Genomic DNA, 27,539 nt, shown 5'->3' with positions numbered 1-27,539 from the left:
AAAATAAGTGTAAGGGCTATCTTGTGACTTAGAAATGGGACACCCCTTAAGTGCAGTTAGGCCAAAACTACGTCGAGTCTGTCAAGAAGACGACGACGACTACGACGACGAAGAAGAAGAAGGAGAAGAAGACAACGAAAAAGAACGAGGTATACAAGTAACGTGAAGCCGGGACCGCCGGTCCGGCTGCCAAACATCGTAAAGTAAAAAAAAAAAAAAAATGTTACGCAACAACGATGTCAATAATCCATAAAAAAAGTCTTAAACTAAGACAATAAAATGGTTTTGGAATGTTTATATCTTCATTTACTAAGAAAATACTTTATATTATAATATTAATAATATGGGTAGGCTTAGGCTATCTGCCAGAACTTCCACTTCACAGATGAAATAGAACAAAAATACTGTAACCCCCTCTTTGTGCAAAAACTACAAAACAAAAGGTTTATAGGAGCCTCTATAAAGAAATAGGCATTACCTTTAGATTTCTGAGACCATGCAAAATGAAATTAAATAAATACTGTTCTCTTTTTTTTTCTTAACAGCAAATCACAAGAATGCCTGACACAACTAAATTGTCAGTAATCAAATCTGTAGGTTCTTCTGCAGGAACATAAGCTTATCTACATGCTCTGAAGAAAGACAGCTCCTCTGAGCTGTCACTACATCTCCAGCAGTGGAGAATACTCTCTCTGCTGCCACACTTGTACCAGGGATACATAGATAGCGTTTAGCTAATCTGGCTAGTAGAGGAAAATCTCTCTCATTGGACTTCCACCAGTGAAGGGGTTCTTCTGAGAGAGAGAGTGCAGGTACAGCCAGATACTTGTTCAGCTCCTCCTCAGCCCTGGTGCTGGCTGATTTGGGTGCAACTCTGACCTCAGTGAATGTCTTGCCCAGCAGATTCACCAAAGCAGCAGATGTTATTCTCCTTTTAGGCACGGGACCTTCTTCTGGGCTTGCCCCTGTCTTCACAGGACTGCTGTCAGCCTCCCCAGGCCTCTCCTGATCCTGTAGGAGGAAAAAATATATTGTATTCGTTTGCAGCTTGTAATCTTCCAAACCAAGAGCCTTCACACTCACTTTCAGGGCCTCACATGCCGTGGTGCTCCTATGGAAATAACCTGTGATTCGCCTAACCCTCCCGAGCACCCGTGACACAGTATTGAGCTTCAGAGCTCGCTGGGCTGCGAGGTTGAGTGTGTGTGCAAAACAAGATACATGTGTTAGGTTCTCCTCAAGCTGCATAGCAGCAAGCGTGTTAGATGCGTTGTCTGTAACAATCACCAAGTCCGCGAGCGTTAGCTTCCATTCCTGTGCGACTGAGTGAAAAGTTGCATGAATGTTTTCAGCAGTGTGGCTTTCATGCATTTGTCTCTCTGTAAAGTTCAGGCACAGCAGTGTTCGTGTAGTATGTGCGTGAAGGTATGACATACCGTGGCTCAATAGTCTTAATCATGAATTTGAAGCCGTCTCTCTCCACTGCGCTGTATGGTCGCAGGTCTTTTGCGATGAAACAAGCGATAGATTTTGTTATCTCCTTTGCCCGTTCACAATTGTGTGGCAGTTTTTCAAAGTGGTGAAGCGTGCACTGATCAGCTGCTGGTCGTGTTGGCGCTGTCTTCAGTGGATTATCCAATTCTACCAACAACTCTGGGTGATGTCTTTCCAGGTGAGAACGGGGATTTGAAGTATTCCCGAAATACTTAACTTTACCGTTGCAATCTCTGCAAATCGTGTGAGTCATGTCAAGCATTTTCTTACCCGGGCCGGATTGACGGTAAAATCCAAAGTGTTTCCAAATGGTTGCTTTCAAAGGCCGCAGAGGCGGTTGGATTTCTTTTTCTTCATCCTCCATACTTTAGCGCGCAACAACAAACACGTAACACAACACTACACACCCCTCTGTAGCGGCTAGCCTACTAGGCTTGCAAGCCTGTACATAGCCCACGCTGCTTCCTTATAGTGCCTGCACTACGGTGGCTGAGAAGGCACATCCGCACCCGCAAAAAAAAAAAGAATATATAAAAAAAAAAAAGAAAAATAGATTTTTTGGAAAATGAGAATCGATTCTGAATCGTTCCATGTTAGAAACGCGATTCGAGCTGGAATCGATTTCTACCCTGCACCCCTAGTCAGTTGCTCCCTGAGATGTGGCCCTAACAAAAAAAAAAAAAAAAAAAAAAACCCCCCGCCCGGGGTCTCTCTAGGTGCTGGTGTCTGATTCCTCTCTTTCCGCCGGGGCTTTTCCCCAGGAAAGGCTTCCCTCCATCAGACACCAGGGGGATTAGCACCAAGTGGCGTGTTTGCCACGAGACTGACCTCTCCCAGCACCCACCTGGTGTCTTTAACCCCCCAGCACCACCACTGGCACCCTCAGGGGAGGGAGTCTGAAGACCTAAAAGTAGAGAGCGGGTGAAATGGATCCCTTTTGTTTGGGGATATGTGGGGGGGGCTGGAAATATGGAAAGGAACACCCCCCCCCCACCAATGTGGTTCAGCCCTGCAGGCGGTGCGTTGATGGGAAAATGTTGTTGTCCGCATTGTGTGATTGCGGCTGCTGCTACTGTGTACACAAACAGACAGACAAACAAACAAACAAACAAACAAAAAGAGCCTTGGCGCTATAGCAGCCCCCCCTCCCCCTCCATCCCTCCTCCCTGCGGATGGTTCTCATACCTTTTGAGGCCCCCGGCTATTCTTGCTAACAAGCAATTTGTGTTGTGAGCTCTCCCCGGATAAAGTATACAGACTCTGGGCGTTGGGGTTGTGCAGAAGCCCATGAGAGAAAATACCCACATTTGCTGGCGTCTCAAAGGAATCTCTTTCTTTCTGTCTTTCCTCTTCTCTTCCTTCCGTCCATCCTTTCCTGTCCCGTGTTAGCTCGGGATTGCTGCCTTACGGATGGCGACGGATCAAAGTGAGGCAGCGGTGATTTCCTTACCCACTCCCAAGGGGATGTGGGGCTATTACAGCGTCTTCAAAAATAGCATCACCGTCCCCCCAACCGGGAGCCTTTCCCATGGACTCTTCTAACGCTAATGGATCAATAAGGGAATTTTTTCTTTTTTGAGTATCATATATCAGCGCTGGCTATTTACCCGCAGCCTAACGATCTGCCGTGACCTTCGCAGGGTCACTACAAAGCCCTGTATCGTCTTGCATCGCCGCTTTTGAAGGCGCACCGCTTTTCATGCTTCTTTTTTCTCGCAGTTTCACTTTAAAGAAGGTGCTTGATTTATGTCTCCTTGTGTTTTTTTTTTTGTTTTTTTTCCTGGAAACCAATCGTGTTCCTCCCTGACACCCCTGACAAGACAGCATCGCTGAAGAGGCAGAAAAAACGTCGGCTCCTGACACGGAAGCCAGCGGGGTTTTTTTTTCTTCATTTATTTTTCGAAGCAGAGGCGTTTGTCTCCGTCCCTTCACGCTGACATAATGGGACGCTAAAAATACTGCCGTGCAAGTGGAGCACGCTGTGCATTTATGACATATGTGTTGACTGCTGCCGCTGCCGCAGAGGACAAGAAAGGAAGGAGCGTCATGGCTTGTGGTTGTGATGAGAGGCGCAGATGTTAAACAGGAACCCCAGCGGCCGTACCACCCCCTTCAAGTTCAGTTTGCAGCGGCGCAAGAACGCCTGCGACCCGTGATATTGTTTTGCTGGCTGCACTCGCTCCCGCTCGCAATCCGGTTCAAAGGTCGGCGGTGGTGGCGGCGGCGGCGGTTGTGATTTAAAACAGGCCATTGATTTTGCAAGGGGAATGTTTCCAAGCGTCATCGTCAGCTGTGATGCTCCGCCCCCCCCAACCTTACCCCACCTCATCCCACACTCGTCTGGAACTCCGGTTATAATCTTCACACACGGCGATAGGAATCCTCACGCTGCTGGACCAAGGTTCTCTCCGCTAACTTCTCGGCGGATGCACACGGAAGCAAAAATTCGGGGAACGTTCCGTCTGATGTCGTACGTTGCTTCTAGATTTTGACTGAACGCATCGTAATGAGACCTGTGGAAAGTGGGCGCAAAAAAAATCAGTTGGGATATTGAAGAAGAAGGACAACAACAACAACAACAACAACAGTAGTTGTGGAAAGGAGTTCAAGGATTCAAGGAATTATACTGTCATCCCAGCTCACACTTTTACAGTTATGGTACGGAAATGGTCCTCAGGTCAGGTTGAGTCAAAACTAAGTACAAAAAATAAAAAAATCAAGTAAAATAGAAACAAGAGCCAAGATGTAAAATGGACTGCACTTATACAGCCCATCACAGTACCCCAAAGCGCTTTACATTGGCCTCTCATTCACCCATTCACACACACATTTATACACCAATGGGTGGCTGCTGCCAATGCAAGGTGCAGCCTCGCCCCATTGTGAGCAATTTAGAGTTCAGTGTCTTGCCCAAGGACTCTTCAGCATATGGACAGTTGGAGCCGGGATTTGAACCGCCAACCCTTCGATCCTCAATTCGCAGCCTGCTCTACCAACTGAGCAACAGCTGTTCCATGTAGACCGCAAAAGCAAATATACACAGTTAAATACAGAAGCTGAAACTAACTCTGTTCAATATAAAATACTAAAGTGACACTAAGCTACTTAAGTAACAGACAGTAAAAGATTGTTAGCATGTTTGGCTAGCATTGCTCGACACTGGTACGTCCTCGGTAGACGTCCGTGCAGCCTTGAAGATCTCAGCCTCCCCTCTCGTGTGTCATCCACATTTTTGTTTTATCTGACGAGGGAGCGAAGGGAAGAAGATGTCTAGAGGAGGAGAAACCACGGGAGGAAGACCGGAGGAGGACGGATGACAGATTGCGACGCCTTGACGGGCCGCCAGCCCGGCGTCTCGCAGGCTGTGTTTGTTGCGCGGCGAGGAATTCTCTCCGTAGCTCATTAGAACCTTTTCGACGTCCCCACCCGGGGGAGCACCGGGCGCGCAAAACGAGGCTACCTCTTCCAACGTCGCAACGGTGGGAGGAGAAACACAAAGACGAGATTAATCACTCCAGCCCCCCCACTCCCTCCTCCTTCACGTTCAAGTTCAGAGCTCCTGCAGACTTTTTCTTTAACTAGTTCTGTTTAATTACAGACAGCGGCGGCGGCGGCGGTGGGGTGCGACTGCCGCTGACCTAAATCAGGAAAAGTGGGACATTTTTTTTCCCCCTCTCCCTCTCTCTCTCTCTCTCTCTCTCTCTCTCGCTCCCTCTCTCCCACCCCTGCGCCGCTGCAACTTCTTACTCCACTCCATCGATTTCGTCTTCTGCGTACAGCGGGGGCTAAATTAGCCCAGCGCGCCCGTCAGTTTGACACTCTGGGCGCTCAAAGCCCCACGCCGCAAATTAAATCCCCAGGATATGCAGGAGGGAGTTCCACTCGGAGGGATGGTGATCGGTGGGGAAGAAGATGGTGGTGGTGGGGGGTTCCTGATAGAAAACACAGTGGTTATATAATGAGACCAGGGAGCGCCCTCCTCAGCCTCCTCTCCCTCCTCCCCACACCTTTTGTTTGAACTGACGCGGTGCCAATAACGGACGTGCAGAGGAGTGCGAGGCTCTTCCTCCTCCTCCTCTACCTCGTTGGACTTTGTTGGAAGCGGAAATTCAAAGTGGCCGGAGTGGGAGGGGTGGTTCTTCCTATGCGACAGCCGAGCCCGTCTGTTAATTATGTGTTTCGGCGCCTCAAGTGGCCGCCTCTTCCTCCTCGCCTGGCGCAGCCCTCGGACGCATTGTCTCCTTCCCCGCGTGGCACGCTTGGACAAACACCGGTTGTGCACGTCCGAGTCTATCCACCAGGGGGACGGTGGCGGCGGCGGCGGGGTTTGGTTATCTCACACTGTTGCCAACTTAGCAACTATGCCGCTATATTTAGCGATCTGTCTTTGACTTTTTCCAGAAAAGCAGCTAATCGAGTGACTTTTTCCGCTGCTCAGAGAATTTCGGTGACGTTGTTACCTGCGCACAAATAAGACTGGTTTTGTGTGTCAAATGTTATGGTTCAAATGGTTCATTTGTTCTTATTTATGATGGCACTGGTTGCTCATATGGCGCTTGTTGCCGGCTTGGACCATAAAGTTAGGTTGAAAACCAAAACATGTTGTCCCTTTTCTCTCCAGAAGCAAGTTGATTTGTAATTGTAAACACATTAAACCTATTTATCTGCCTCTCCCATGACCTTATTCCTCTGCCATACAGCCCTACAGTGTCCGTTCTGACACGCGCATGTCCAAATGAGGCGACGACATCATTTAGCCACTTTGCGGACAGCCTATAGCTACTTTTCTTATTGGGGAAGTTGGAAGCACTGGTTATTATGTCTTATTTTTCTCCATTTCTCTGAGCTCCTCCATACCCCCCCGCCGCCACCTCTCTCTCAGGAGTAATCCGCCGCGATTCAAGCGTAGGCATGCGGCGCGGCAGGAAAAATTAGCCGCCGATGACAGCTGAGCGCCACCTCCCCCCCACCACTGCCACCGCTTAGCGCCGCAGGAATGCGGCGGGCGTGCGCGAAGCGTAGCTGTACGTCGAACGGCACGACAGAGAGCTTCATTCGACACGTTTGGAACGCGACCGGCACGCGCCCTTGTTTACATTCAGACCCGGGGAGGATTTCAGCGTTCATTTTGGCCAACAACCGTGAGGCCCTTTGTTGTTTTTCACCCCCAGAGAGAGCGAGAGGTGCGAGGTGAGCGGAGCCTGCAGAAGGAAGGAAGGAAGGAAGGAAGGAAGGAAGGAAGGAAGGAAGGAAACTCACTTCCCGCTGAGGAATCGCCACACATTGTTGCTACTGCACTCACGCACACACTTGCACCGTGCTTTCCAGTCAACCAGCACCAAAACCTTCAAAAATGTCTGTGTCATTTGCCGCATGCATGTGCGGTTTTGCCCTATTGGTCCTAATTGTGGCCCGTATTGGAATGACCGGCACGTGGAATCCAACCCTCATTATTTTGTTTTCACTTCTTCAGTTTCCAGTCTCGTGTCGGAAAGAATTGAGCTGCTCGTTCCGACCCTCTGTATGTGGATGGGAAAGCCCTGCGCCTCTCTCTCTCTCTCTCTCTCTCTCTCTCTCTCTCTCTCAGCGTGGAAAACAATTTATTTTTGCTCCGAGGGGCCTCAATGGATCAGCAGGTCTCGCCTGCCATTGTTAAGCGCGGCTCCGACGCGGCCTCCTCATTTTTGGGGTTTCGGCAAGACTTGGAATAGAACCCGGCGGCAGAGCTCTGAAATTCGTCCGGTACCCCGATGGTACATGTTGTCCTGAGAAGAGCCACTACTTCAAGCCTCTTTGTCCGGAGTTGCCCTGGCAGACGTCGAGACTCGTGTAGAAGGAACGTTTGAGACGACGCCTTGGAGTCCTTTACTTTTTTTTTGGCTTTGAATGAAAAAAAAAAAGAATCCTGAAACATACTTTGAATAAAAAAAGGTTACAATGGAGACCTTAAACTTGAACACCTGCCATTAACTTTGAGTCATTGCCAAGTCCTTCTTGTGCCCAAGAGTGACGGATTGCAACTGGCTGTTTTCTCGGCTGTGAAAACAGTAATTCTGCATCGCGGTCATGGTCCTCCGTTGTTTGGAGGGCAACAACTTAGAGAATGGAAGGTGCAAAACTGTGTGCTGTATGTGCTTTCAGCCGCTTTCAAATCAAAGCCCAACTTGTCAAATCCGAGAGTGTTGCAAAGTCCCAAAGTCAACCGATCGATGTTGGACACCAATATACAGAGAACAGGTTAAGAAAAGGTTAATACACTGCCCATGTCCTGTTGCTGTAGCTTTTGCTTTTGTTTCTTTTAATTTGATAACCTACAACATAATAAAAAATGATAAAAGTCCAGAAACTAAATATGAAAAAAAATGCAGTGTCTGTTTCCTTGAGTAAGCAACAAGTGCACGCTTGATTAAAACAACGTACAAGTGCGCTTGAACAGCTTAACAGCTTGAACACAAAGTTCTCAACGCTTGAAGACGTGAAGCTTATTTTGGTTAGTCGGCTTTACGAGTTTGATCGCCGGTTGCGCCAAAAATGTGCAAAGAATGGTCCGATTAATCGATTCACCAACAAGGCCCCAGCAAGTTCAGGGCTGATTTTTAATTCCTCCACATTTGCCCAACAAACTCGATCAACACCATGGGGCAAAGGGCGACTTGAGTTTTCCTTCCTTGTTTTGCCACTTGCCCTTTTTCCCCCACAGCTGTCGTCATCTTTTTCCAGCAGTGCCTGTTTTCCGGACTGCGCCTGTGAGTAATCTGAATATCGCTGTGCCTGATATGCTCTTGTTTTGTTGTCCGCTCTTGGTGATGGTGATCCTCTTACTGTGACTAATCAACACCGTCTCGCATTATATCCCGTCAGGTGCAGGGCGGCTTGTATCTGTTCAAATGATGGCTGGGGGGGGGGCTGGTCCTTTTTTAAAATTGTCTTTATCTTTTCCGATAGACCTGCACCTCTGTACTCTGACTTGGGTGCTAGTGGGCCCGCTAGCTTTAATCTGCTCGTGATGTGCGTTTGCGCGTTTCCACTCGTGCCGTGGCACACGTTTGCAGTCAGTATCTTCCTTCCTGTGTCTAAAACCCCAGAAAACCTCATGTTGCACTGCAATCCTACTGCTCATTCACTCTTGTGCACTCACTCTCTCGTGCACACTGCCCTCAACCTGTGAGAACGTCCAGATCCGGGCTGGTTTTGACTGGTTGGCCACTATGGGTTCTAAATTTGACAGAGGAGCACGAGCAGATGGATGGAGAGTTTTGGTGAAAAAATATATGCAATTAATAAGATGAAAATGAACAAAAGCAAAGTTACAACAAACTATGAGTCTTTGAAGCTCCACGGAATTTAGCTCTTTATTGAAATGACTCTTAAAACACTGATAAAATGGATGAAATACAGATAACTTCCTTACTGTTAATATCATCTATTCATGTTTGGCGGGCCGAATTAAAAAACTTAACACCCAGTTCACACTGGACGCGGAAGCGCTGCGTAGCGCTGCCAAGCGAAGACAGCTTCCGTGTGCGTCAATATTAACCAATGAGCGGCGGAAGTGGTTCATCTCGACCAGGCGTACGTACGCATATGTACGCCACATCCTCCCCTCGCAGCTCACGCCATGCATTTATTGTTCCGGCGTCCGCTCTATTTTGTGCGCGAGCGATCCACGTCAATTGGACAGGAAGTCGCTTGAAGAAAAACGAGAAAATCCATTTAAGAAATATACTGACAAATATTTATATTTGTCAGTATCTTCTATCAGAGTGGGAGAGAGATGAAACACGCGCATGCGCACACACACACGTGCAAAAGTGAGCATCGGAGTGGGCTGGCTACGGGGTGGGGGTGTGGTTTCGGGTGTCACAAACAAACAGGGACAGAGCGAGAGAGAAGAGGCAGAGAGGATTTGTGGTGAAGTCAGGATGGGCGATGCAAAATTGATCTTGGAGGTGCACAAGTAGAGGGAGTTGTCTGCATGAGAGTAAACAGCAGCTGAGCAGAAGCGCCTGTCGAGCCGTGCCTGCCTGGTGTGAACCAGAGGACTGCGGCTAGCGCGGTATTTTCATAGGCACGACGCTTTGCGGCGCTTCCGCGTCCAGTGTGAAACCGGCCTTACAGGACTCATTTGGCTAATACGCCTCGTACGCCCTGCGATGAACTGGCGACTTGTCCAGGGTGTCCCCTGCCTTCGCCCTAAGACAGCTGGGATAGGCTCCAGCAGACCCCCGTGACCCTGAGCTCGGGACTAAGCGGGTATGGAAAATGGATGGAATGGAATGGCCTCGTACGCCTGGTCTAGATGAACCACTTCCACTGCTTGATGTACCCGCCCAGTGAGACCTGCCCTCCCTCTTCGATTCTTTTCCCGCGGCCCCATAAAAAAACGTTTGTCGATGCGCGAAACGAGAGGCATAAAAAAGTGCCAACATAGTCTTTGGTGCTTTAATGGGTTGTTTTCACGTGACGTTACACAGCTCAGATGGAGGGCAGGTTGCTGATGATCTGTCGTATAGAAAAATTCCGATGTTTTGCATAGTTTACGGTTGCTATGTCGCGCTAACCGAGAAAAAGAAAAGCGTTTTTTTAGAGTTCCAAAGATGGTCGTTCACAAAAGTGTATGTGAGTGCAAACAACGCCGTTAAACGTGGATTTCAACCCTACGTCTGCAGTCGAGATGAGCTCAGTAGTCTGCTAATAGTATAATAACTCCATCAGAGGTATGTTAGCAAGCTAACTGGGGTTTTTATCTTGAAACGGGCTCTAAATCCGTACAACACGGACTCTCTTCAACTGTTTCCTCAATAGACGTACTCTCCTTTTCTACTTCCTGCTCTCCATCAGGATTCGCACTGCCTTTGCTCCTCCTCATAACTGACTGAAACCCAGCTATTAGCTCAGCCTCAACAAGTCCTCCTGACCTCCTCCCCGCTACCTCTTTTCTTTTTTCCCCCTCACTCTTCCCCTTTGCAACCCCGCTCGCTTCTGTCCTCTCGGGAGGCTTAGCATTTAGCGCTAGCAGCAGGGGGTCGTTAGCCCGTGACTTCCCAGCGCCGCGCTTCAAAGGGAAAGGGGTCAGCCTCATCGTTAGCGGGGGTCGAGCGGGGGGCCCTCGGTGGAAGACGGGATTAGACGTCTTCTTTTGACGTGTTTATCTCGTCCTGCTAAAGTTACATCATTATGCCCCCCCCCTCCCCTCCGCTCCCCTCTACTCCCTGCCCTTCGCTTATTTTCCTTTTCTCATCAACTCTGGATCAAGGCCTCCCCTCTGCTCACTCGCCTGCAGCCCCGAGGGTGCTGCTGGCTTGACGTTTGGCTAATCTGATGTAGCTTTTGTCTCGCACAGACAAGAGCGAGGGGCAGAAACTAAGCTGTTAAAAAAAAAATAAAAAAAATCTCTTTTTATTTCCTTGCAGACTTAAAGGTCCAGTGTGTAAAATTTGGCCTGACTTATTATTTGGTTTAATACTGGTAAAAGCTTAATATACTACCTGGGACCTTTCTGTGTGGAGCTTGCATATTCTCCCTGTGTCTGTGTGAGTTCTCTCCATGTTCTCTGGCTTCCTCCTACTGTCCATAAACATGCATGTGAGATCAATTGGAAACTCCGTAGGTGTGTATGTGAGTGCAAATGGTTGTTTGTCTTTGTTTGTGTCTATGTGGCCCTGTGATGAACTGGCGACTGGCGACTTGTCGCAGGGATGTATACTCACAGGTTTTCCTTCCCATAAAACGGTTCTTATTTATATCTAAAAACATACATAGATCAAGGGTCTTGCTCCCAGTTAGCTGCCATCTTGCACCGGCATATTTCTAAGGAAGCCCAGTGTGGACAGTCCAGCCCACCTGATAGCGCGTTTCATATCAGGTGGGCTGGATACGAAGTCCACCTCGCGTTGTCAAATAAACCAGCGAGGAAGGACGTGGCATCCAGGATTGTCGTAGTTCACTGGCAAACTCATGAGAGGGAGGGAGGGTGAACGAATTAGTGCTGCAATGTAAAATCTGACCACCAGATGGCAAGATTTTACACACTGTACCTTAGAAGGCGCTCCTGGCTCTTTGTCTCCCCCCCCCCCGCGCAAAAAAACAGGGGGACAAGAGCGGTATTTTTAGCCTCGGAGGAGGTGTTTCTGCTGGAAGTCCCGTCCGTCCCGTCCGTCCCTCTGCGCAACCCTGCAATTGGGAGCGTGACGGCGACGCCGCGGTGGCATGTTGCCCTAACAACGCGGCCAAAACAGGGCCGCGTCTGTGCGGGACGAAAGACTCAGCCATATTTCCGGAGCTGCTGTTGAGCAAAACAAAACAAAAAAAATCCTGAAACAGAAGAAGGCCATATGGCTGCTCACGGCTCAGTGCAGATCGAGGGACGCCAGGGTAACCTTGCTCACCGCTAACCAAGAGAAGGATGCGCAAAAAAGCAAAAAGAAAAATTCAAACTTGAGCTCCAATCTGCTTTCTCTCTCTCTCTCTCTCTCTCTCTCTCTCTCTCTCTCTCTCTCTCTCTCTCTCTCTCTCTCTCTCTCTCTTTCCCGTCCGCTCCACTCTTCCGCCCTCCGCCTGCATGTTTTTTTCCTTTCTTTTTTCACTTGCAATTATGCAAGAGGCAGTCTGAAAAAAAAAAAAAAACCTGCCGTTGCCCTGACGATGTCTCCGTCTTCCCGCTAAGTGTATATATATATATATATATATATATATATATATATATATATATGTGTGGAAGCACCCGGCTGGTTATCTAACAGCGATTTTCTTCTTTTTTTTCAAACCACCGGCTGCTATTTTCCTCCCGTCCAGGACGTCATTTCTCGCCTCTGCCGCGCTGCGTCTTCAATCTTTGGCGTTTCCCATCTGGGAACATTCCCCTCCAGCTGACATATGAAGGAAGAGGCCAAACAAAGTTGCAGTCAGACACGGCTGACGGCTCCTTATCTCTCTTGCTTTCTTTCTCGACTCTCCTCCACCTTGACCCCCCTCCCAGCCGGCCGGCCGCCCTGCACAAATCCCACGTGTGTGTGTGTGTGTGTGTGTGCGCACGCGTGAGTATGTGTGTGTGTCTGTCTGCGCACCTCCCGGCTCCAGGCTGCGGTTGGCGGCTGTGCTACTGCTGCTGCTGCCGCTGCTGCTGCTGTCTCTTCTATTTTTGAGTCTCTTGACATGAGCACAAGAAAAAAAAAAAATCACTGTGGGGCTTTTTTTTTTTGAGCCCGCTTTGCTTACAAAAATCCAATTGATTTTGATTCTTCCCTGGAGCGGCGTTGTCTTTATTTTAGCGTTTTACCCTTCTAGTGGTGCTGAAAACCCCCAAACCCCCCTCCAAAAAAAAAAGAATAAAAGAACATCACGGCCTCTGTTTTGGGAAGCTTTCATCAGCCTCTCATTGCCGTTTCATCAGCCCATGGAAACCAGCCGATGCACACTGGCACCCTGAATGCCTCCCAAACGTCTGAGCTTTTCAGCCAGATTACATCACTTCCTGGTTCGACGGTCTGACTTCCTATCATCTTCAGGATGTCAACGTCTCTGCAAGCAAGTCAAACCAAGAAAACCGAACCCTGTGCGTTACGACCCGCCCGCTACCGTCGGTTTACGCCGGGTGGAAGAGGCAGAGGAGGAACAGACGCACCTCCGTCGCCCTCCCTGTACCGCCCACCCTCCCTCCCCCCTTTTTCTCATCCCGAGTCTTTCGCCGAGCTCCGTCCTCCATCTGTCTGGCTGCCGAGTGGGAGGATGTGTAGGCGCCGGCGCAGGTGTGACTTGGTCGGGCCTCCAAGAGTGTTGAGGATGTCGAGAGTGTGAGGGAGGGGAGAAAAAAAGAGCAAGACACTTTGTCCCTGTGATGTGATTTGTCACGTTTTTCTACATTGCATTGTTCTCAGGAAGCAGGAAACAGGAAACTGTTGATATCTACATGGGTGAAAGGGTTCGAAAATGGCTGAGGAATTCAAATCTTGCCACATCTTCAAATGTCCCGCTCCCTGATTGGCTGCGTTGATTTGCTCGGCTTTACAAATCATGAGGTGTTGGTGTTCGCACAACTCTCACACCTTGGGGGGAGGGGATCTGAATACTGTAGAGTCGGCCTCGCAAACCGCGGCGCTACTTCCTGCTTCGCCGCAACGCTTTCCTGTCAAAGGAAGGGAGGTTAGCGCTGCCATTTGTCCCGCTTCGGCGTCACCTTTAGGGCGCGTTCTCATAGCCTCGCCGCGCCGCGACTCGCCGCGCCGCGACTCGCCGCGCCACGGTTCGATTGTGTTCTCATTGGCCCCCGGATTACGAGACCGTGGGCGGAGTCGACGCGGTAAAGCGGGACAATGTTTTCGACGGGATTATTTCTGTGCGATACACGACAGTGCAGCGATGGACAAAGTAGAAGTTGTTTCATACCTGCTGCTCGGTCTGTGGTTGCTTTTCTGTTAAAGAAAGAACAGTTTCCCTCACTGAAATCACAGTTGATCATTTATGCAGGCAACATTTATCATTTCTGGTTTCGTTTTCTGGGAGAGTAAAGGTGTAGTTCAACCTTTATATTTTCACCAAAAGTAAACACGAGACAGATACAACGGGAAATAGCATTTTTTTTAAAACAAGCAGACACTAAACACGCCTCCTTATTTGAAATAGCTGCCCTAGCGAGCCAAGGACCACTTTACGCCACCATGTTCGAGGCTTCCTCGCGGCAAAGAGCCACGTCCTCTCGACGAATCCGTATTTCCTCTCGTCTCAAGACTCCTCGGATTCCCTAACTTAATGCGCCTGACGCAGGAGCAACTCGGTTTGTTCCGAGCGCTTCGCCGTTTGCCGCTCGTCGTTTTCGCGAATATGGTTGAACACACTCGCGACGTCGAGGGCATTCCCGGTTCGCCTGCCTCTCCCCAAAAGACAAAATAAAATGTATGCACATATAAATATATTTGTACACCATCAATAGTAGCTACTTGTATTCACGGTAAAATGTACCTGACACGGAAGTTCCGTGTCGACGGAGTTGACGACGATGTCCGCTCCGACAGGGAAAATCGAAAAGCACACTGAGCCAATCTGGTGCCCTGCTCGTCGCTACGTCACCACTAAACTCGCCTCGTCTCGCTTGGACCCTGAGCGCTTGAGGTACCGAAACGGCGCCCCCTACAACCGTGTAGCGGCCAGTGCGGACGCCCTACAACCGTACCGTGGCGAGGCGAGGCGAGGCCAGGCTATGAGAACGCCCCCTTAGAAGCCTCAAGATTCAACAGTGCAGTCATGTTTCCTGTGTTTCTGATAATGCACCAACTCACCAATGGAGATGGAGCTTTTTGTGCAGAGAAAAAAAAAAAATCAAAAGTTTTAAATAATGGCTGTAAAATATTTGCTCTGTTTATTCTGTGCTCTATTTACTCTGTGCATGTACAGTTGTAAGCTAAGTGACAGGATTAGCGATAGCAAAAAAACAGGATTAGCGATGTGTTCACGTGCTGTCATGAAAAGAAAATATATAAATAAATTACAAGTGCGCAGGTGAGATAAAACCTCCCAGGATGATTCTTAATGCCAGCCCTCTCTCAGCTCTTCACACCAGTGGGCCTCCTAATGCGTGCACTTAGCTAGCCGGGAACCCACACACACACGGCCAGATTAACGCATGGGAATGAGGTGAGGTTTTAGCACGCTGACCTACATTTCTCTTTAATCGGAGTCATTTATGATTCTCCCTCTCAGGCTAACGGGGCAGTTTTAGTGCTGCTTTTGTTATGACTGCACTTGTTGAAGCTTTATGACCCGAGACGAAGCTATAGCCACCGGGGGTAATTGCGCGGATGACGAAGCTAATGTTAAAAAAAAATAGTGCTAAATACCCCGTCCTTGCTTTGGAAGCTTGTGCATCGGAGTGCAGATGTTTCCACCGGAAGTTTTTTGTTTTTATTTTTTTCAAAAGCCAGCCCACGTGTAGATGATGTGACAGAGGGGGCGGCGATTGACCTGTGGGCTCTTAACCTGTGGTTGCCAACGTGCTACCAGCAGCACTTGCTCTTTCTAGAATCAGGTGAGGAGCTCCGATGGAGCCACTTTACAATTTCCTGGACAGAGTCAAATAATTGGTCGATGTGTAAAAATTCAGCCAACTAGAAAGAGCTAGTGGCATATTGACCTTGCGTGATAGTTGCCTGATAGTTTGTGGAAACACTGAACGAAATTGTTATTAACTACGGCAAAAAAACAAAAAAAACACAAATAAAATAAAATAAATGCCAAAAGTATTTCACTTGCAGTCACACAACCTTATATATATATATGTATATATATATATATATATATATATATATATATATAAGAATATCAGAGTGAGATCATCACCTCTTATTTTGACTCGCTCATGCGTCAATCGTTTCGAGTTGCACCCGTCCCAGTTTGTTTGCACAGACCATGTTTCGTTTGTGCTTTGGATTCTCCTCCCGCTCCTACGTGCTCACTCACTGTAACTCTTAATGCGTTTTTATTTATAAAAACAAAGTTCCAGATTTATTACCGTGGCTAAATGAGTCGTCATGACACTTACAGCATCCTGACAACGGCTACAGGCACTTAAACGCCTCACACCGCACCGCAGTGGAGGGGAAAATGGCTAAAAAGCTTGCTGGTTAGGAACACAGTGTGCACGGAGTTGGCCGGGGCGACGCGTAGGGGAGCTGGTTTTGGTCCGAGCTGGAATGTTTTACGGTCACATGGCTGGAATGAAATTCTCTTTTTCCGGTTTGGCCACTGCCGCCGCCCCGGCAGCGTTCGACTCTTTTTTTTTTTTTTTTGGGGACGATAGATGTGGCGGAATGCCGTGTAGAGGAAGTGAAAAAGGGTTCAGCGGTAGACGCGGAGGAAATTAATTTGCATTCGAGGCGCATCAGAAAAATGAACCGTCATAAAGGTTCAACGAGCTCCCCAGGTTCCCACTCCCCCGCCCCCCACCGCTCTGCACCTCCCCGCTCGCGTGTCGGTGCGCGCTTTGCAAAACGCCCGCGCCCCGTATTCCCACGCGCGGATTCCGTGTTCATGATCCGCGCACTTGGCAGCGTCCGAGGCCCCGTCGGAGCGCCAGTGCGGTTGCCAGTGTTTCCCCGCATTAGCATATTAATGATATAAATGCCGCAATAATTGAGGCGCGGGAGTGGATTTAAGCGCGCGAGTCACCGTCGCATCTGTCAAAGAGAGAAAGGAGTCGAGGCTTATGAAGGTGAAAAAGCACGTTAAGCAGCTTTTTTTGAGGAGGGGGCGGATGAAGGTTTGCTAATTGATTCGAAACCACAAAGTTGGCTTTGATTTGAAAAGAAAAATCAAAAAAAATCCAGTCTTCTCACTGACGTGCGTGCGTACCTGCCCTCTGTCACCCGTGCTCGCTTTAGAAACTCAGAAGCATCTCGGGCTCTTTTTTCCCTGCTCAGAGGGCCCCAGTGGCGGCGTTTGTTGTTCCAAAGGACCGCGGCAAAACTCTGACAAGCCTCAGAAAAAAACCCTGAAAAAATCTTCCAGATTCCAAACCGCTGTGTGTATTTTGTGCATTTCTTTTCATTTTTTTGTTTTGTTTTTCTGGGATCGCTACTTGCTCAGCAGGACGCACTCGCGGAGCAGCAAGAAGAAGACCAAACGGGTTAAGATGTGGCGAGAGGCGAATGAAATAGATCAGAAACGTACCGTGTGATCCTGTTGTCGGTCAATGAGTGCATTACCCTCCTGCTGCCCGCTTGGCTTGATTGATGAAGTCGGGGCTTTGAATAAATCAACTCTGTCATTATCGATGATCCTTTTGGATCTTTTAAATGATTGATTATTAGATTTAAAGAAATTGAAATTCTGATAACCTCAGCGTTGAATTGAGAGTCTCAGTAAGTCACCTGCTCTGGAATTGTTTTTTTCTCTCCTCTTTTTTAGCCCATTTTCTCCTGCAGTGTCACTGTACCCTTGCACTCGGTGTAACTTGGCGTTCGATAGATCAGAGTTTTGCCTGTTGGGGACAAGAGGACTCGCTGCCCATTGCGGGCCATCTGGACACCAGGTCCGCTGTGTTCTGCAGACTCAGTCACCTTGGCATGCAACACATAAGCCACGGGCTCTTCATCAACCAGGTCTTTAATTGGACTTTTGTCCCTGTCGAAGGATTCTAGCACGGGCGTGGGAACGTTTAGTTGTGTTTTTTTGACTGAAGCGTGTCCCTCTCTGTCCACTGTGCCTCATTCCACCTTGTTAGTCTCCGACCTTCCCTGTCGACCGCTTACGCCACAGAGCAAGTGAGTCAGCAGTGTCTGTCACATATCTGACAAGACGGGGAACACTTTGGAATTTGGGCTGTTTTTTCAGCCCATTTCCTTCAAAGTGGACCAACCGTGTTACCTACTACTTTGGTCTCAGGGCTCAGTGGAGGTATTGCATTGCATGCTTGACTTGCATGTTGATCTGAAAGCACCTCTACGTCCACATGAATGGGATGAAAATCCAAAGAACAAAGGCAAGGGGAAAATGACCTCTGGCTTCCAAATGGTTCCCGTCTCAAAAGCCCACCCTTCACTGCAATCCGAAAGAAGGCTGATTGGTCCGGTCTACTCTCCGGAACTGATCCGATTCTGAGTTACGTGTATGAGATTCTGACACCTTGAGCATTTTAACCTCGGTTCGTGTCCCTGAAATGTAGTCTCGCTAAGAAACAAACTGAACACAGTGTATTTCAGTTGGGTTCACAGACATGTGGACGCTTCCGTTTGTAAAATGAAAATCATAATACACTAACAGTGTTGCTGCACATGAGCTCATCCCTCCGCAGCGGCACGGTGGAAAACAGTGGTTAGTGGCTTTGACAGCGTGGTGTGTTTAAACCGTCATATACCTTGACAGTTGTAATCAGCCCATGACTCAATCAGACGCAATGCTTACAGGAGATGGATCCCACATGACTCCAGACTTGAGATAACAGTTGACCTCGCACAGGTTTCCATTTGGTTCTTCTGAAGCAAAAAGCCATGAAACTGTTCAATGTTGGCCGCTTTTTAAAAGCTCTGACTGTATTTTGAGGGAGTTTTAGATCTTATTGATCTTGCCACGTTTGAGCAACAGGGAACTACCTTGACCTAATTCAGGCATACCTTTAGATCCCCACCCTGTCAAGCAGCTCTTTTGCCTCCTTGTGCTGATCTCCCCCTTCAACCGCGCAGTCGAGCGGCCTCGAATGTGGCGTCGTCTGTACTTCCAGGGTAATGGGATGCAATCCAAGCAAATAGGAGGGAACAACAACAGATCAATTCCCTCCTCGCCACATCCTTTTTTTCTTTCTTTCTTTCTCTTTCTTGCAGTGAGTCTGCCAAGACAGCTGACAGACTAACGTCGGGCAGCATAAAGGCACAGACGGACAGCAGCTGTCTTCTGGGCCGGGTTGACGGGACTTCATTTTACAGCATGAAATAATAATAAAAAAAAACTAAAACAAACAAGCGACTTGAAGCTGAATAATTCAGCGGACTGCGGCTGAGGCGAGCCGCTTGGGTAATTCATACATTGAGCACACTTTGTACATGCGGTGTGTTTTGCTCTGTGTTTCTCTGTGTGTGTGTGTGTGAGAGAGAGAGACATTTGGTTTGAATGAATTAGAGAATAAGAACTCGCTGGGTTTCTGGCCGTTCGTCATGTGTTTGTGTGTGGCCTTTGAACAAATTACAAAGTCAGATGTGTCCCTTGCGGCAAATCCCCAGTAAAGATAACAAGGAGCCGCTGAAGCTTCAGCCAAAAGGACTGATGGTTGACACACACACACACACACACACACACACACACACACACACACACACACACTTCAAGCTGAGAGTCTGGCACTTGTTTGATTTCATCCGCCGACTTTATCTCAAAGTCAACACGAGAGGAAAGGTGGACGGCTGCTGGAAAAGCTATAAAAAAGTTGTTCCCGCCTTGTGTGTGTTGGTTCCAAAATCATCGCACGGGTCCTGGGCACGCCACGTTGTCACGGCAAATTGAAAGGCCCTTGGACCGTCAGCGGCGTGACGGCAGACCTTTTGGAGGAGCGAGCGGACATTCCAGTGACTTTCCAGTGAAGTCCAAATGTGGAAAATATGCGCTGGCGCTCCGCTGAGAAGGTGATCGGGACAGGATCAGGATGTGTGTTTTCGTCCCTTCTGTCACATTTGTTCGTGATCCTTTGCCGCTGCCGGGCGCATCATGTTGCAGCTCTGAAATTGCGCTCAGTCACTTTTCACCTCCCTCTCGCTAGTCGTGAACAACGGCTGCCGCTAACGAAATTAGCTTGGATGGTGCTGCAGCAGAGCCAGATTCACTTTGACGCAGGGATTTTACTTGCTGTTTTGCTTCAATTCTGACCATTTTTTTGGCAACAGATCTCATTGGCTGGAGCTTCGGCCAATGAATGAAATCTTCTCTCTCCTGTACCTGGATATGCGGTGCACGAAATTCACACAGCAATTCACAGTAATTCACAGTCTTTCCACTCTAAATCCTCCCACACTGTTTCTCCATGCATGAGTGAATGCCAGCGATGGCTCGCATTCCGCGTTTCGATTGGAAAAATGCACTGCCGGCATGTTGACACCTCTGCAATTTTGGGGCTGTTCGATGGGCACCTCAGACTTCAATTGGGCTGCGCTTGAAGCAACTGGTACCGTGGTGCGGGTTAATTTACCAGAGTGAATCAGCGGGAGAGGGCTCACCCCGTTGTGTGTGTGTTTTTTTGAAGAGCCGGCTGAAGAGCTGTCAACCGACACTCTGCTCGCGGCTGCGCGGCCGCTAACGGAGTGCCGGCTCGGCTCTGTCAGCGACTCCTTGCTCATTTTTCCTTTATCCTCTTTCAAGCTGCGATCCTTCCTCTGCCAAGTCTTCATCCAGCCCCCTGTCCGCAATTCAACGACTGTTCAGTGCTTCTTTTGAGGCAGGTTGGCTGACCTTCAACTAAATTTTGATTTCCTGGAGGACTTGTGACACTCAATTCTGACGATCGGGAGACCTTATTTGAGACGCTTTTATAGGTATCGAGCGCAAAACCACTCGTCCCGGGGTGGAAGCAGACCTGACAATCAGATCTCAAATATTTGACTCCTGGTTTTGGTCTCTTATTGCCGTCAAGCGATACAGAATATGCATTCAACAGAAAAACTATGACCTGGATTGGTGAGAATAGAACGTTGCAAACACCAATTCCTTCTGTGTTTTGCATTTATGTAAGCGTGTCAGATGAATTCCAAAGCTGCCAGAATACCAACAGCGTTTCATAACTTTCCACTCACCTCCACAGATTATCGATTAAGCTGCTTCCTCCGCTTCCGTCACCCCGCTGATGTCTTCGGACCTCTCTCTAACTGCACATCCAAGCTTAAATGTGGAAAAAGAGAAGAAGAAAAAAAGAACACATCAATCTCACGTGGGTGTTTTCTTGTGTGTGTTTTTTGTTTTTAGTGCTGGCCAGTTTCCGAGGGACCGTCCAGCATGGCCTCCCACTCGAAATTGGAGACACGGTGCAGATCCTGGAGAAATGTGAAGGTACGGTAGCCGCTGCTCTTCGGGACAGCGCTGCACTTTGGAAGATTACGGCGGCGGGGGAGCAGCTGCTTCCACTTGAGCTGTGAAGGGAACACAAGCACTTTCAAAGAACAAGGGAGCCCTCCGTTAGTCCCAACGGTCCCAGATTGTGCCAAATGTATTCTACCGGTGTTTCTCCAGCCTGTCGGTAAACTCAGAAATAACAGAAAGTCATGCTGAGGAGTATACGCTCGCTTTTTGAAAGGCTGTGCTAAAATACACTCTTTTCAAAACAGCCTTTTTTGTAGTGTCACTAAGGACTCGTACAGCCAATGACCAACTCCCGCAGCCCCTGTTGTTGCCCCCCGTCCAAATGTCCTATGAAGCTCCAGCTCTAGCTGAGCTTATTAGCAGGAGGCTAAAAATGAGAATTGTTTTTGATGATCTAGAGCATAGGTGTCAAACTCTGGACCACGGGGCTAATTTGCGAGGCAATACAAAATCACTACTAGAACTGGTCCACTGGTATTATACAGCACATGTACTGCTAACACTACAAATCCCAGAATGCTCTGCTCAGGACAGTCAGGACAGGCCGTTCATTGATAGATATTATGACGTAGTTGGTATAACTTTATTTTGAAATTTATTGGAAAGGGTTATTTTTGAAATTGAAATTGGAAGGCTGCAGATAAATAAATCAAAAAGGCTTATTTATGTTTTATTTATTTTGATGAGTTTTTTTTTTTTATTTGAAATAGGATTTTGCATATGAGTGCAACATTTAGTTATTTATTGTATAGTTTTAAGCTTTGCTTGTTCCATATTCAGGTTGAAGCAAAACCATCCATATGGAAGGTTCACTGTTATGCCTTATGGAAGATATTTTTCAATAAATATTAATGTTGGCCCGCTACTATGTCCAAGTTTGAAATTTTGGCCCACTGTATATTTGAGTTTGACACGCCTGATCTAGAGAGTCTTGGAAATAATTAATAACTTGTGGTTTGTCCTTCATAATATAGGGGGAAGTTGAGCAACTGGACATAACACAGCACCTTTCATATGACTGGCCTCTATTAATTGCAACCCCCCTTCCCCCCGTATGATGTCACAATGAGCACTTTTACCTCCCTGCCTACCTCTCTGAGGTTAATGGCAACACTCTAAGTCCCAGAGTGTATTATTCAACCTCCTGACGTGTGGAAATTTTTTTAGCAAGTCCAAACTTTCTTCTTTTTTTTTTTTTGCAAGAGGCCGTAAACAGAGGACTAAAAAGACTCACCTCTGTAGACCTGCAGAGCTTTTTCTCTCCCGCAATTATTCCCGCAAGGCTGCTCCACTGGAGCGCCATAAAGATCTAAAAATAGGGATGGGTGGCAATGCGGCACCTTTTAGTAATGAAACATCATTTCACACATTATTTCCACTCGCAGATGCACTCTCACTCCATCAGAGGTCTGGGGTGGGTTGGGGCAGGGGGGCGGCGAGCTGATTTCACTCTTCTCGCCCTGTGGCCCTCTGGGTAATGGCGGTGCACTGTTTTTTTGGGGTTTTTTTTTCGCTAGTGCGAAATGAGCAGCGTCACGGCTGCAATGAGTAGCCGTGGTAATTCATGTTTGCCTCAGCCTCCCTCGCCACAGACTGTCTGTTTTTTCGTTTTTGTTTTTTTCTCTCTCTTCTTTCCCGCCTTCCTGCCCACGCCGAATCTGTTTGTCTCCTCGACTCGCTCTCCTCTTGCGCTCCCTTCGATTCGAGACTCAGGCATTTGCCGTCCTCCTCTTCCTCGCCCTCCTCCTCTTCCTCTGGGCCACTTTTTGATTCACGTGGAGAACGAATCCTTTCAGGCGAAAGCGCTCTTGCACAGGCGACGGATAGATGCGCGCACCTCCCCGCTTCCGGAGCTCTTGACACACGCTCCTTTCACTTCCTGTTGGGGCAAAGACTTGGAGCCGCACAAGCAGTAGCAGCAGCCGTGAGAATGTGATATTGTGGTGAAAAGAAAAGAAGAAAAAAAAGCCCCAAGCAGACAATAGCTGAGGAGGCGCTGGGCGGAGAACAGCGGGGACGAGCTAATGGGTCGGCCTGGTGTTGGCAGGGCTGAGGCGTCTCGGCTGACATGTGGCTCCCGCCGAGGCCGAAAACTCTGTAATTGATTTTTGTTACTTGGCAATTGAGCGAAAACCAACCCCAGGAACAAAACACATACTGATGTGAACCTGCCCAAGCCGCGTCAGATAGCAGCCAGCGCCTCTAATTACGGCTTGACGTCGCTAATCGCCTGTTTTGCACGGTAACGCGCATGTAAGAGAAAAGAAATTATCAGTCAGTACTCGGACGCCGGGACTGTCATTTCGTACTAAAGATGGGCGGAGCTTCTGGATCTGAGTAGGAGGGAAGCAGAGGCGGAACCAGCGTTATTTGTGCTCTGAAATACATTAACGCATGTTGCAGTCGCAGCGTCCCAGCCGTCAAAGCAAGGAGCAAGGGGCACCTCCACCTCCCCCTACGCCGTACAGTTTGGTCCGGTGGCACCCCCTCACTGAGCTTAGACACCCCATGGCCACCGCAAATTTAAAAAGCTGGTTCCGCCACTGGGAGGAAGGGCCGCAAAACTGCATTCTGTCGTTTGGCCAGCAGGCACCGCCAAAAATGGTTGCAAAGGGACTGAAAATGACTTGCTGTCAAAGAAAAATCTCTGTTTCTTTTGTTTTAAAAGGCGAGTGAAATAGTCGATGAATGTGCTAAATTTTCCATTCAGTCAGATTTGGTCTAATGTCGGGTAAAAAGTTGTGGGCGTGGCTAAAGTTTTGCTGCCAACTGTTGGCTACTTTTTCAACCAGTTGCTAAACTGCAGCTTGGTTGCATCAATAGTGATGCATTATTTAGGGGTTTTGGTGAAAAACAAACACACCAGTGTCACCAGGGATTTTTAAAGGCATAGTTCACCTAAAACGTCAAAGCTGGGCAAACTGTGCCTCTCAGGGTGTTTGTTCAACGACCGTTCAAGCCAGTTCATATTCCATTCAATTGCAATTCTAAATAGATATTATACATTACAAATCACAAATTATAAAATAGAAATTTAACAACATATTGGGAGGAAAAAACAAATCTTGCCTGGTCAGCTCTGGTCAAGTATCCCAGCAACATGCCGTGATGATTAAAACGTTGCTTTTTCTCTGCAGGCTGGTACCGAGGATTCATCCTGAAGAATCCCAACATCAAGGTGAGCAATTTTTTTTCGCCCCGCATGTTCTCATGTTTTGTTTTGTTTTTCCCTTTTGCCTGCCTGCCTGCCTGCCTGCCTGCCTGCCTGCCTGCCGCCCACTCGCACACCCCACCCCCGATCTTCTGGCGCGTCTTCTCTCGCGTGACTGTTGGGCTCTCGTCCGCCGTTTGCAATCAGCTGGTCGTACAGACAGCCTTTTGAGCGATGTGCGCGCTTTGCTTTCCGCAGTGTGGTCCGCACTCGTCCCAGGCGCAGTAAAGTTGCTCTGAATGAAGTGACGGCGAGCCCTATGCTCAAATGTTATCGCCTTTGACGTTGCGTTCTCACTCACATGGGAGTCGGTGAGAACGGAATCTCAGTAGGCGCTATTAGTAGGCTGTTAATTAACACGTAACATAACGCACGTAGTGGAAAAAAACAAAAACAAAAAAACAAACACCCGGTGATGTGATTTCCTGCATGAAAAAACACACAAGAAACACCCCTGTAGGTGTGCAGACTCGTCACTGGAAGAGTAATTTCAGTTTCATCTCAGTGAGGTTGGCTTCTAAAAGTGTGAATTTCCCTCCTATTTCAACAAGAATGTATAATTTGAAACATATTTTTGAGCCAAAAGTTAGCAACATTTTTTTTTAGAGGGAATGAACAGCGGGGGAATATTACCCAGTTGGCAGAAAAGCAAACAGACGTGATTTGAGAGGCGAAACTGTCATTTGAAACCGGCAAAAAAAGAAATTACAATCATGGTGAAATGCAGCCGGCGAGCCTGAACTTAGGTGCTTGTTTTCTCAACGCAGTCGAGTCAAGTGCCTGCTAAAGCACTGCTAATCACGCGAGCTTCTGTTTGAAGCTGCTGCGCGGGAGGTAAAATGAGACTTCACTGTAAAACGTGAAAAAAAAGGAGAAAGGAAAAAAAGTGCGCGTTTGAAAGTGCCGCCTTTTATCCCCTGATACTCCGCAGTAACTTCTGCTTTGATCACGTCGAGTCAACCTGGGAGGGCCTGTTCAGTTTGTTAGCTAGCATCCCCTCGCCTTTCTTTTTTCTTTCTTCCTTTTTTTTTTTTTTTTTTTACACTTGTGTGCATCTCCCCAAATCCCGCTGCTGCTGTTTTTATCTCCCTCTCTGCTCCCCCTCTCCCTCTGCTCCCCCTCTCCCTCCGCTCCCCTTCGTTTTAACCTACAAAGAAGCTCGGCTCGGTTCCCCCCCACCCCCTACGCATCATTGCCGAGTGCCACGTCTCAACATGAATGGAAGCAAATCAACATCATGTTTTGTTTTTTTGTTGTTTCTCCCCCCCCCACAGGGGATCTTCCCTTGCAGCTACATCCACTTGAAGAATGCCCACATCAAGAATAAAGGGTTAGTCTGCACACACACCCCTCCACCCCCTCTTTTGTGTTATTTCTGTGAGGAGGCTTTGCTCAACGCTTTGGCCCCTCCCACTCTCAGGCAATTCGAGACGGTCATCCCCGTCGAGGACTCCGTCATCACCGAGATGACGTCGACGTTGCGGGACTGGGGCGCCATGTGGAAACAGCTCTACGTGGTAAGGAAAAGCAAGGGTCTTGGTGTGTGTGCTCACTTCTGATTGTGGAGGCTGAAGGTCAGAGCTGTGTTGGCGTCCGAAAAAAAAAAACATCCTGGTATTCGACCGTTTAATGCAGGGATGGGCAAACCTTTTGACTGGTGGAGAACAGTGGGTTCTAAAATGTGACAGAGGGCGCCGGAGCAGGAGCAGATAGATGGAGTGTTTTGGTGACCCACCTCAGGAGAAAAAAATATATCAGGGGATATGTCAATTGAAAATGAACAAGAGCTAAGTTAGAACAAAATCATTGTCTTTGAAGCCCCACAGTGTTTAGCTCTTTATTGAAATGACTCTTAAAACACTGAAAGAAATTGATAAAATACAGCTTTTCTATGACTTGCTTACTATTAATATGATTTCTTCAAGTTCAGCGGACCGGATTAAAAAGCTGTGGCTGCATATGGACCCCGGGCCGTAGTTTTTCCATGCCTGGTTGAATGTAAAGTCTCACGTCGTAGATAACAATGCTGTGTCGCTAGCCTGTCTCTGAACTCCCCACAAATGAGACGAAACATCCGCGCTAACTCGCTAGCTCGCGAAAACACCCTGTTCAGGGGCTCTGAGTAAGAACTCAGTTCGCTTTGTCGCGAGTGACGACAACAACCTAGTGTTTTTTTTCTTCCCATTTGTCCTTGCATCGTTTTCATCTCCTCTCACATGGAAGGTTTAACAAAATATCTGTTTGAGCAGGACGGTAAAACCAAACGACATAAGCTGCTTTTGGGAGATCTGCATAGTTTTGGGTGCAACTGATTGCGCAAGTGTCTGGAAATTGATAAAGTATGGGACCCTCTAAATGGAATGAATTCATGGTGTAAATGCAATAATGTTTCATATGTTGTCACAAGGACGAGCATAAACACCTACTGAGAGTCTTCGTCGCCGTTGAGCTGTAATGGCCGAGCACCCGAAGCAAAGTCTTTCGGCTTTTCCTCACAATAAATTTGTTTGTGCGGGCTTATTAGCTGGCTTGATAGCGTCTGCGGCCTATTAAGCCGTCCTGGGTGCTGATTAAATCGGGATGAAGAGTGCTGACCGATCAAAGAGCAAGCACTTCGGTGGTGGGGAAACAGCAGGGCTCCGAGGTTAATTTGCTAAAATAAAAAAAGCAAAAACAAAATCGATGTTCTGGTGTCTGGCTTTGCTGGTGGGCCCAACCCAACCGTCACTCTAAAGGCCAATCTCTGTCATTTATTTTATTATTTTTTTTTTTTACACGTCTTTCCAGCCAAATTCCTACCAGTCCGTCCTCCTCATTCCGTCTTTCCTTCCTGTCAATTTGTCTTCCCCTCTCCTTCCCATGCCGCTCCGGCAGAAGAACGAGGGGGATTTGTTCCACCGACTTTGGCACGTGATGAATGAAATCCTGGACCTGAGGAGGCAGGTGCTGGTGGGCCACCTCACCCACGACCGCATGAGGGACGTCAAGCAGCACATCACGGCCAGATTGGACTGGGGCAACGAGTGAGTAGAGGGAGGGGGTCTTGGCTTTTCAAACATGCAATTGCTATGATGGCCCAAGGGTCCTTCACTGTGTTTGGTCGCTTCCGTCTCCGAGGAAGTTGCCCGTGGATTAGGGGTTTGCATTTTTCCATGTTCCAGCAAGTTTGAAGATGCATTTTCATGTCCAACTTTAAACGGCAGCTCTGCACTCACTTGAGAGCGGCAATCCATCACCGGCAACATGTTGTCAGCCTTACACTCTGTAAGAGTTGTTATTGCGCGGC

The 27,539-nt window shown here is 48.2% G+C and overlaps 1 protein-coding gene across 9 annotated transcripts in view; it reads left to right on the top strand.

Moving 5' to 3' along the window:
• Positions 1 to 27,539, top strand: part of dock4b (dedicator of cytokinesis 4b) — a 116,854-nt gene that overhangs the window by 12,675 nt on the left and 76,640 nt on the right. For 5 of the 9 annotated variants that reach the window (XM_076012283.1, XM_076012290.1, XM_076012289.1 and 2 more), the window contains exons 2-6: positions 20,929 to 21,012; positions 24,180 to 24,220; positions 25,528 to 25,583; positions 25,674 to 25,770; positions 27,056 to 27,276. In XM_076012283.1, coding sequence (XP_075868398.1) covers positions 20,929 to 21,012; positions 24,180 to 24,220; positions 25,528 to 25,583; positions 25,674 to 25,770; positions 27,056 to 27,276 — 499 coding nt within the window. The remainder of the gene's footprint in view (positions 1 to 20,928; positions 21,013 to 24,179; positions 24,221 to 25,527; positions 25,584 to 25,673; positions 25,771 to 27,055; positions 27,277 to 27,539) is intronic. The other 4 variants (XM_076012285.1, XM_076012288.1, XM_076012287.1 and 1 more) reach the window with 1 other exon arrangement.

The sequence above is a fragment of the Nelusetta ayraudi genome, unplaced genomic scaffold, assembly GCF_046127955.1.
Source record: "Nelusetta ayraudi isolate G7.1 ecotype Tasmania unplaced genomic scaffold, CSIRO-AGI_Nayr_v1 ptg000135l, whole genome shotgun sequence".
NCBI classification, from domain to species: Eukaryota; Metazoa; Chordata; class Actinopteri; order Tetraodontiformes; family Monacanthidae; genus Nelusetta; species Nelusetta ayraudi.
The sequence above is the reverse complement of the archived record's forward strand: the minus strand, read 5'-3'. Positions and strand labels throughout refer to the sequence as shown.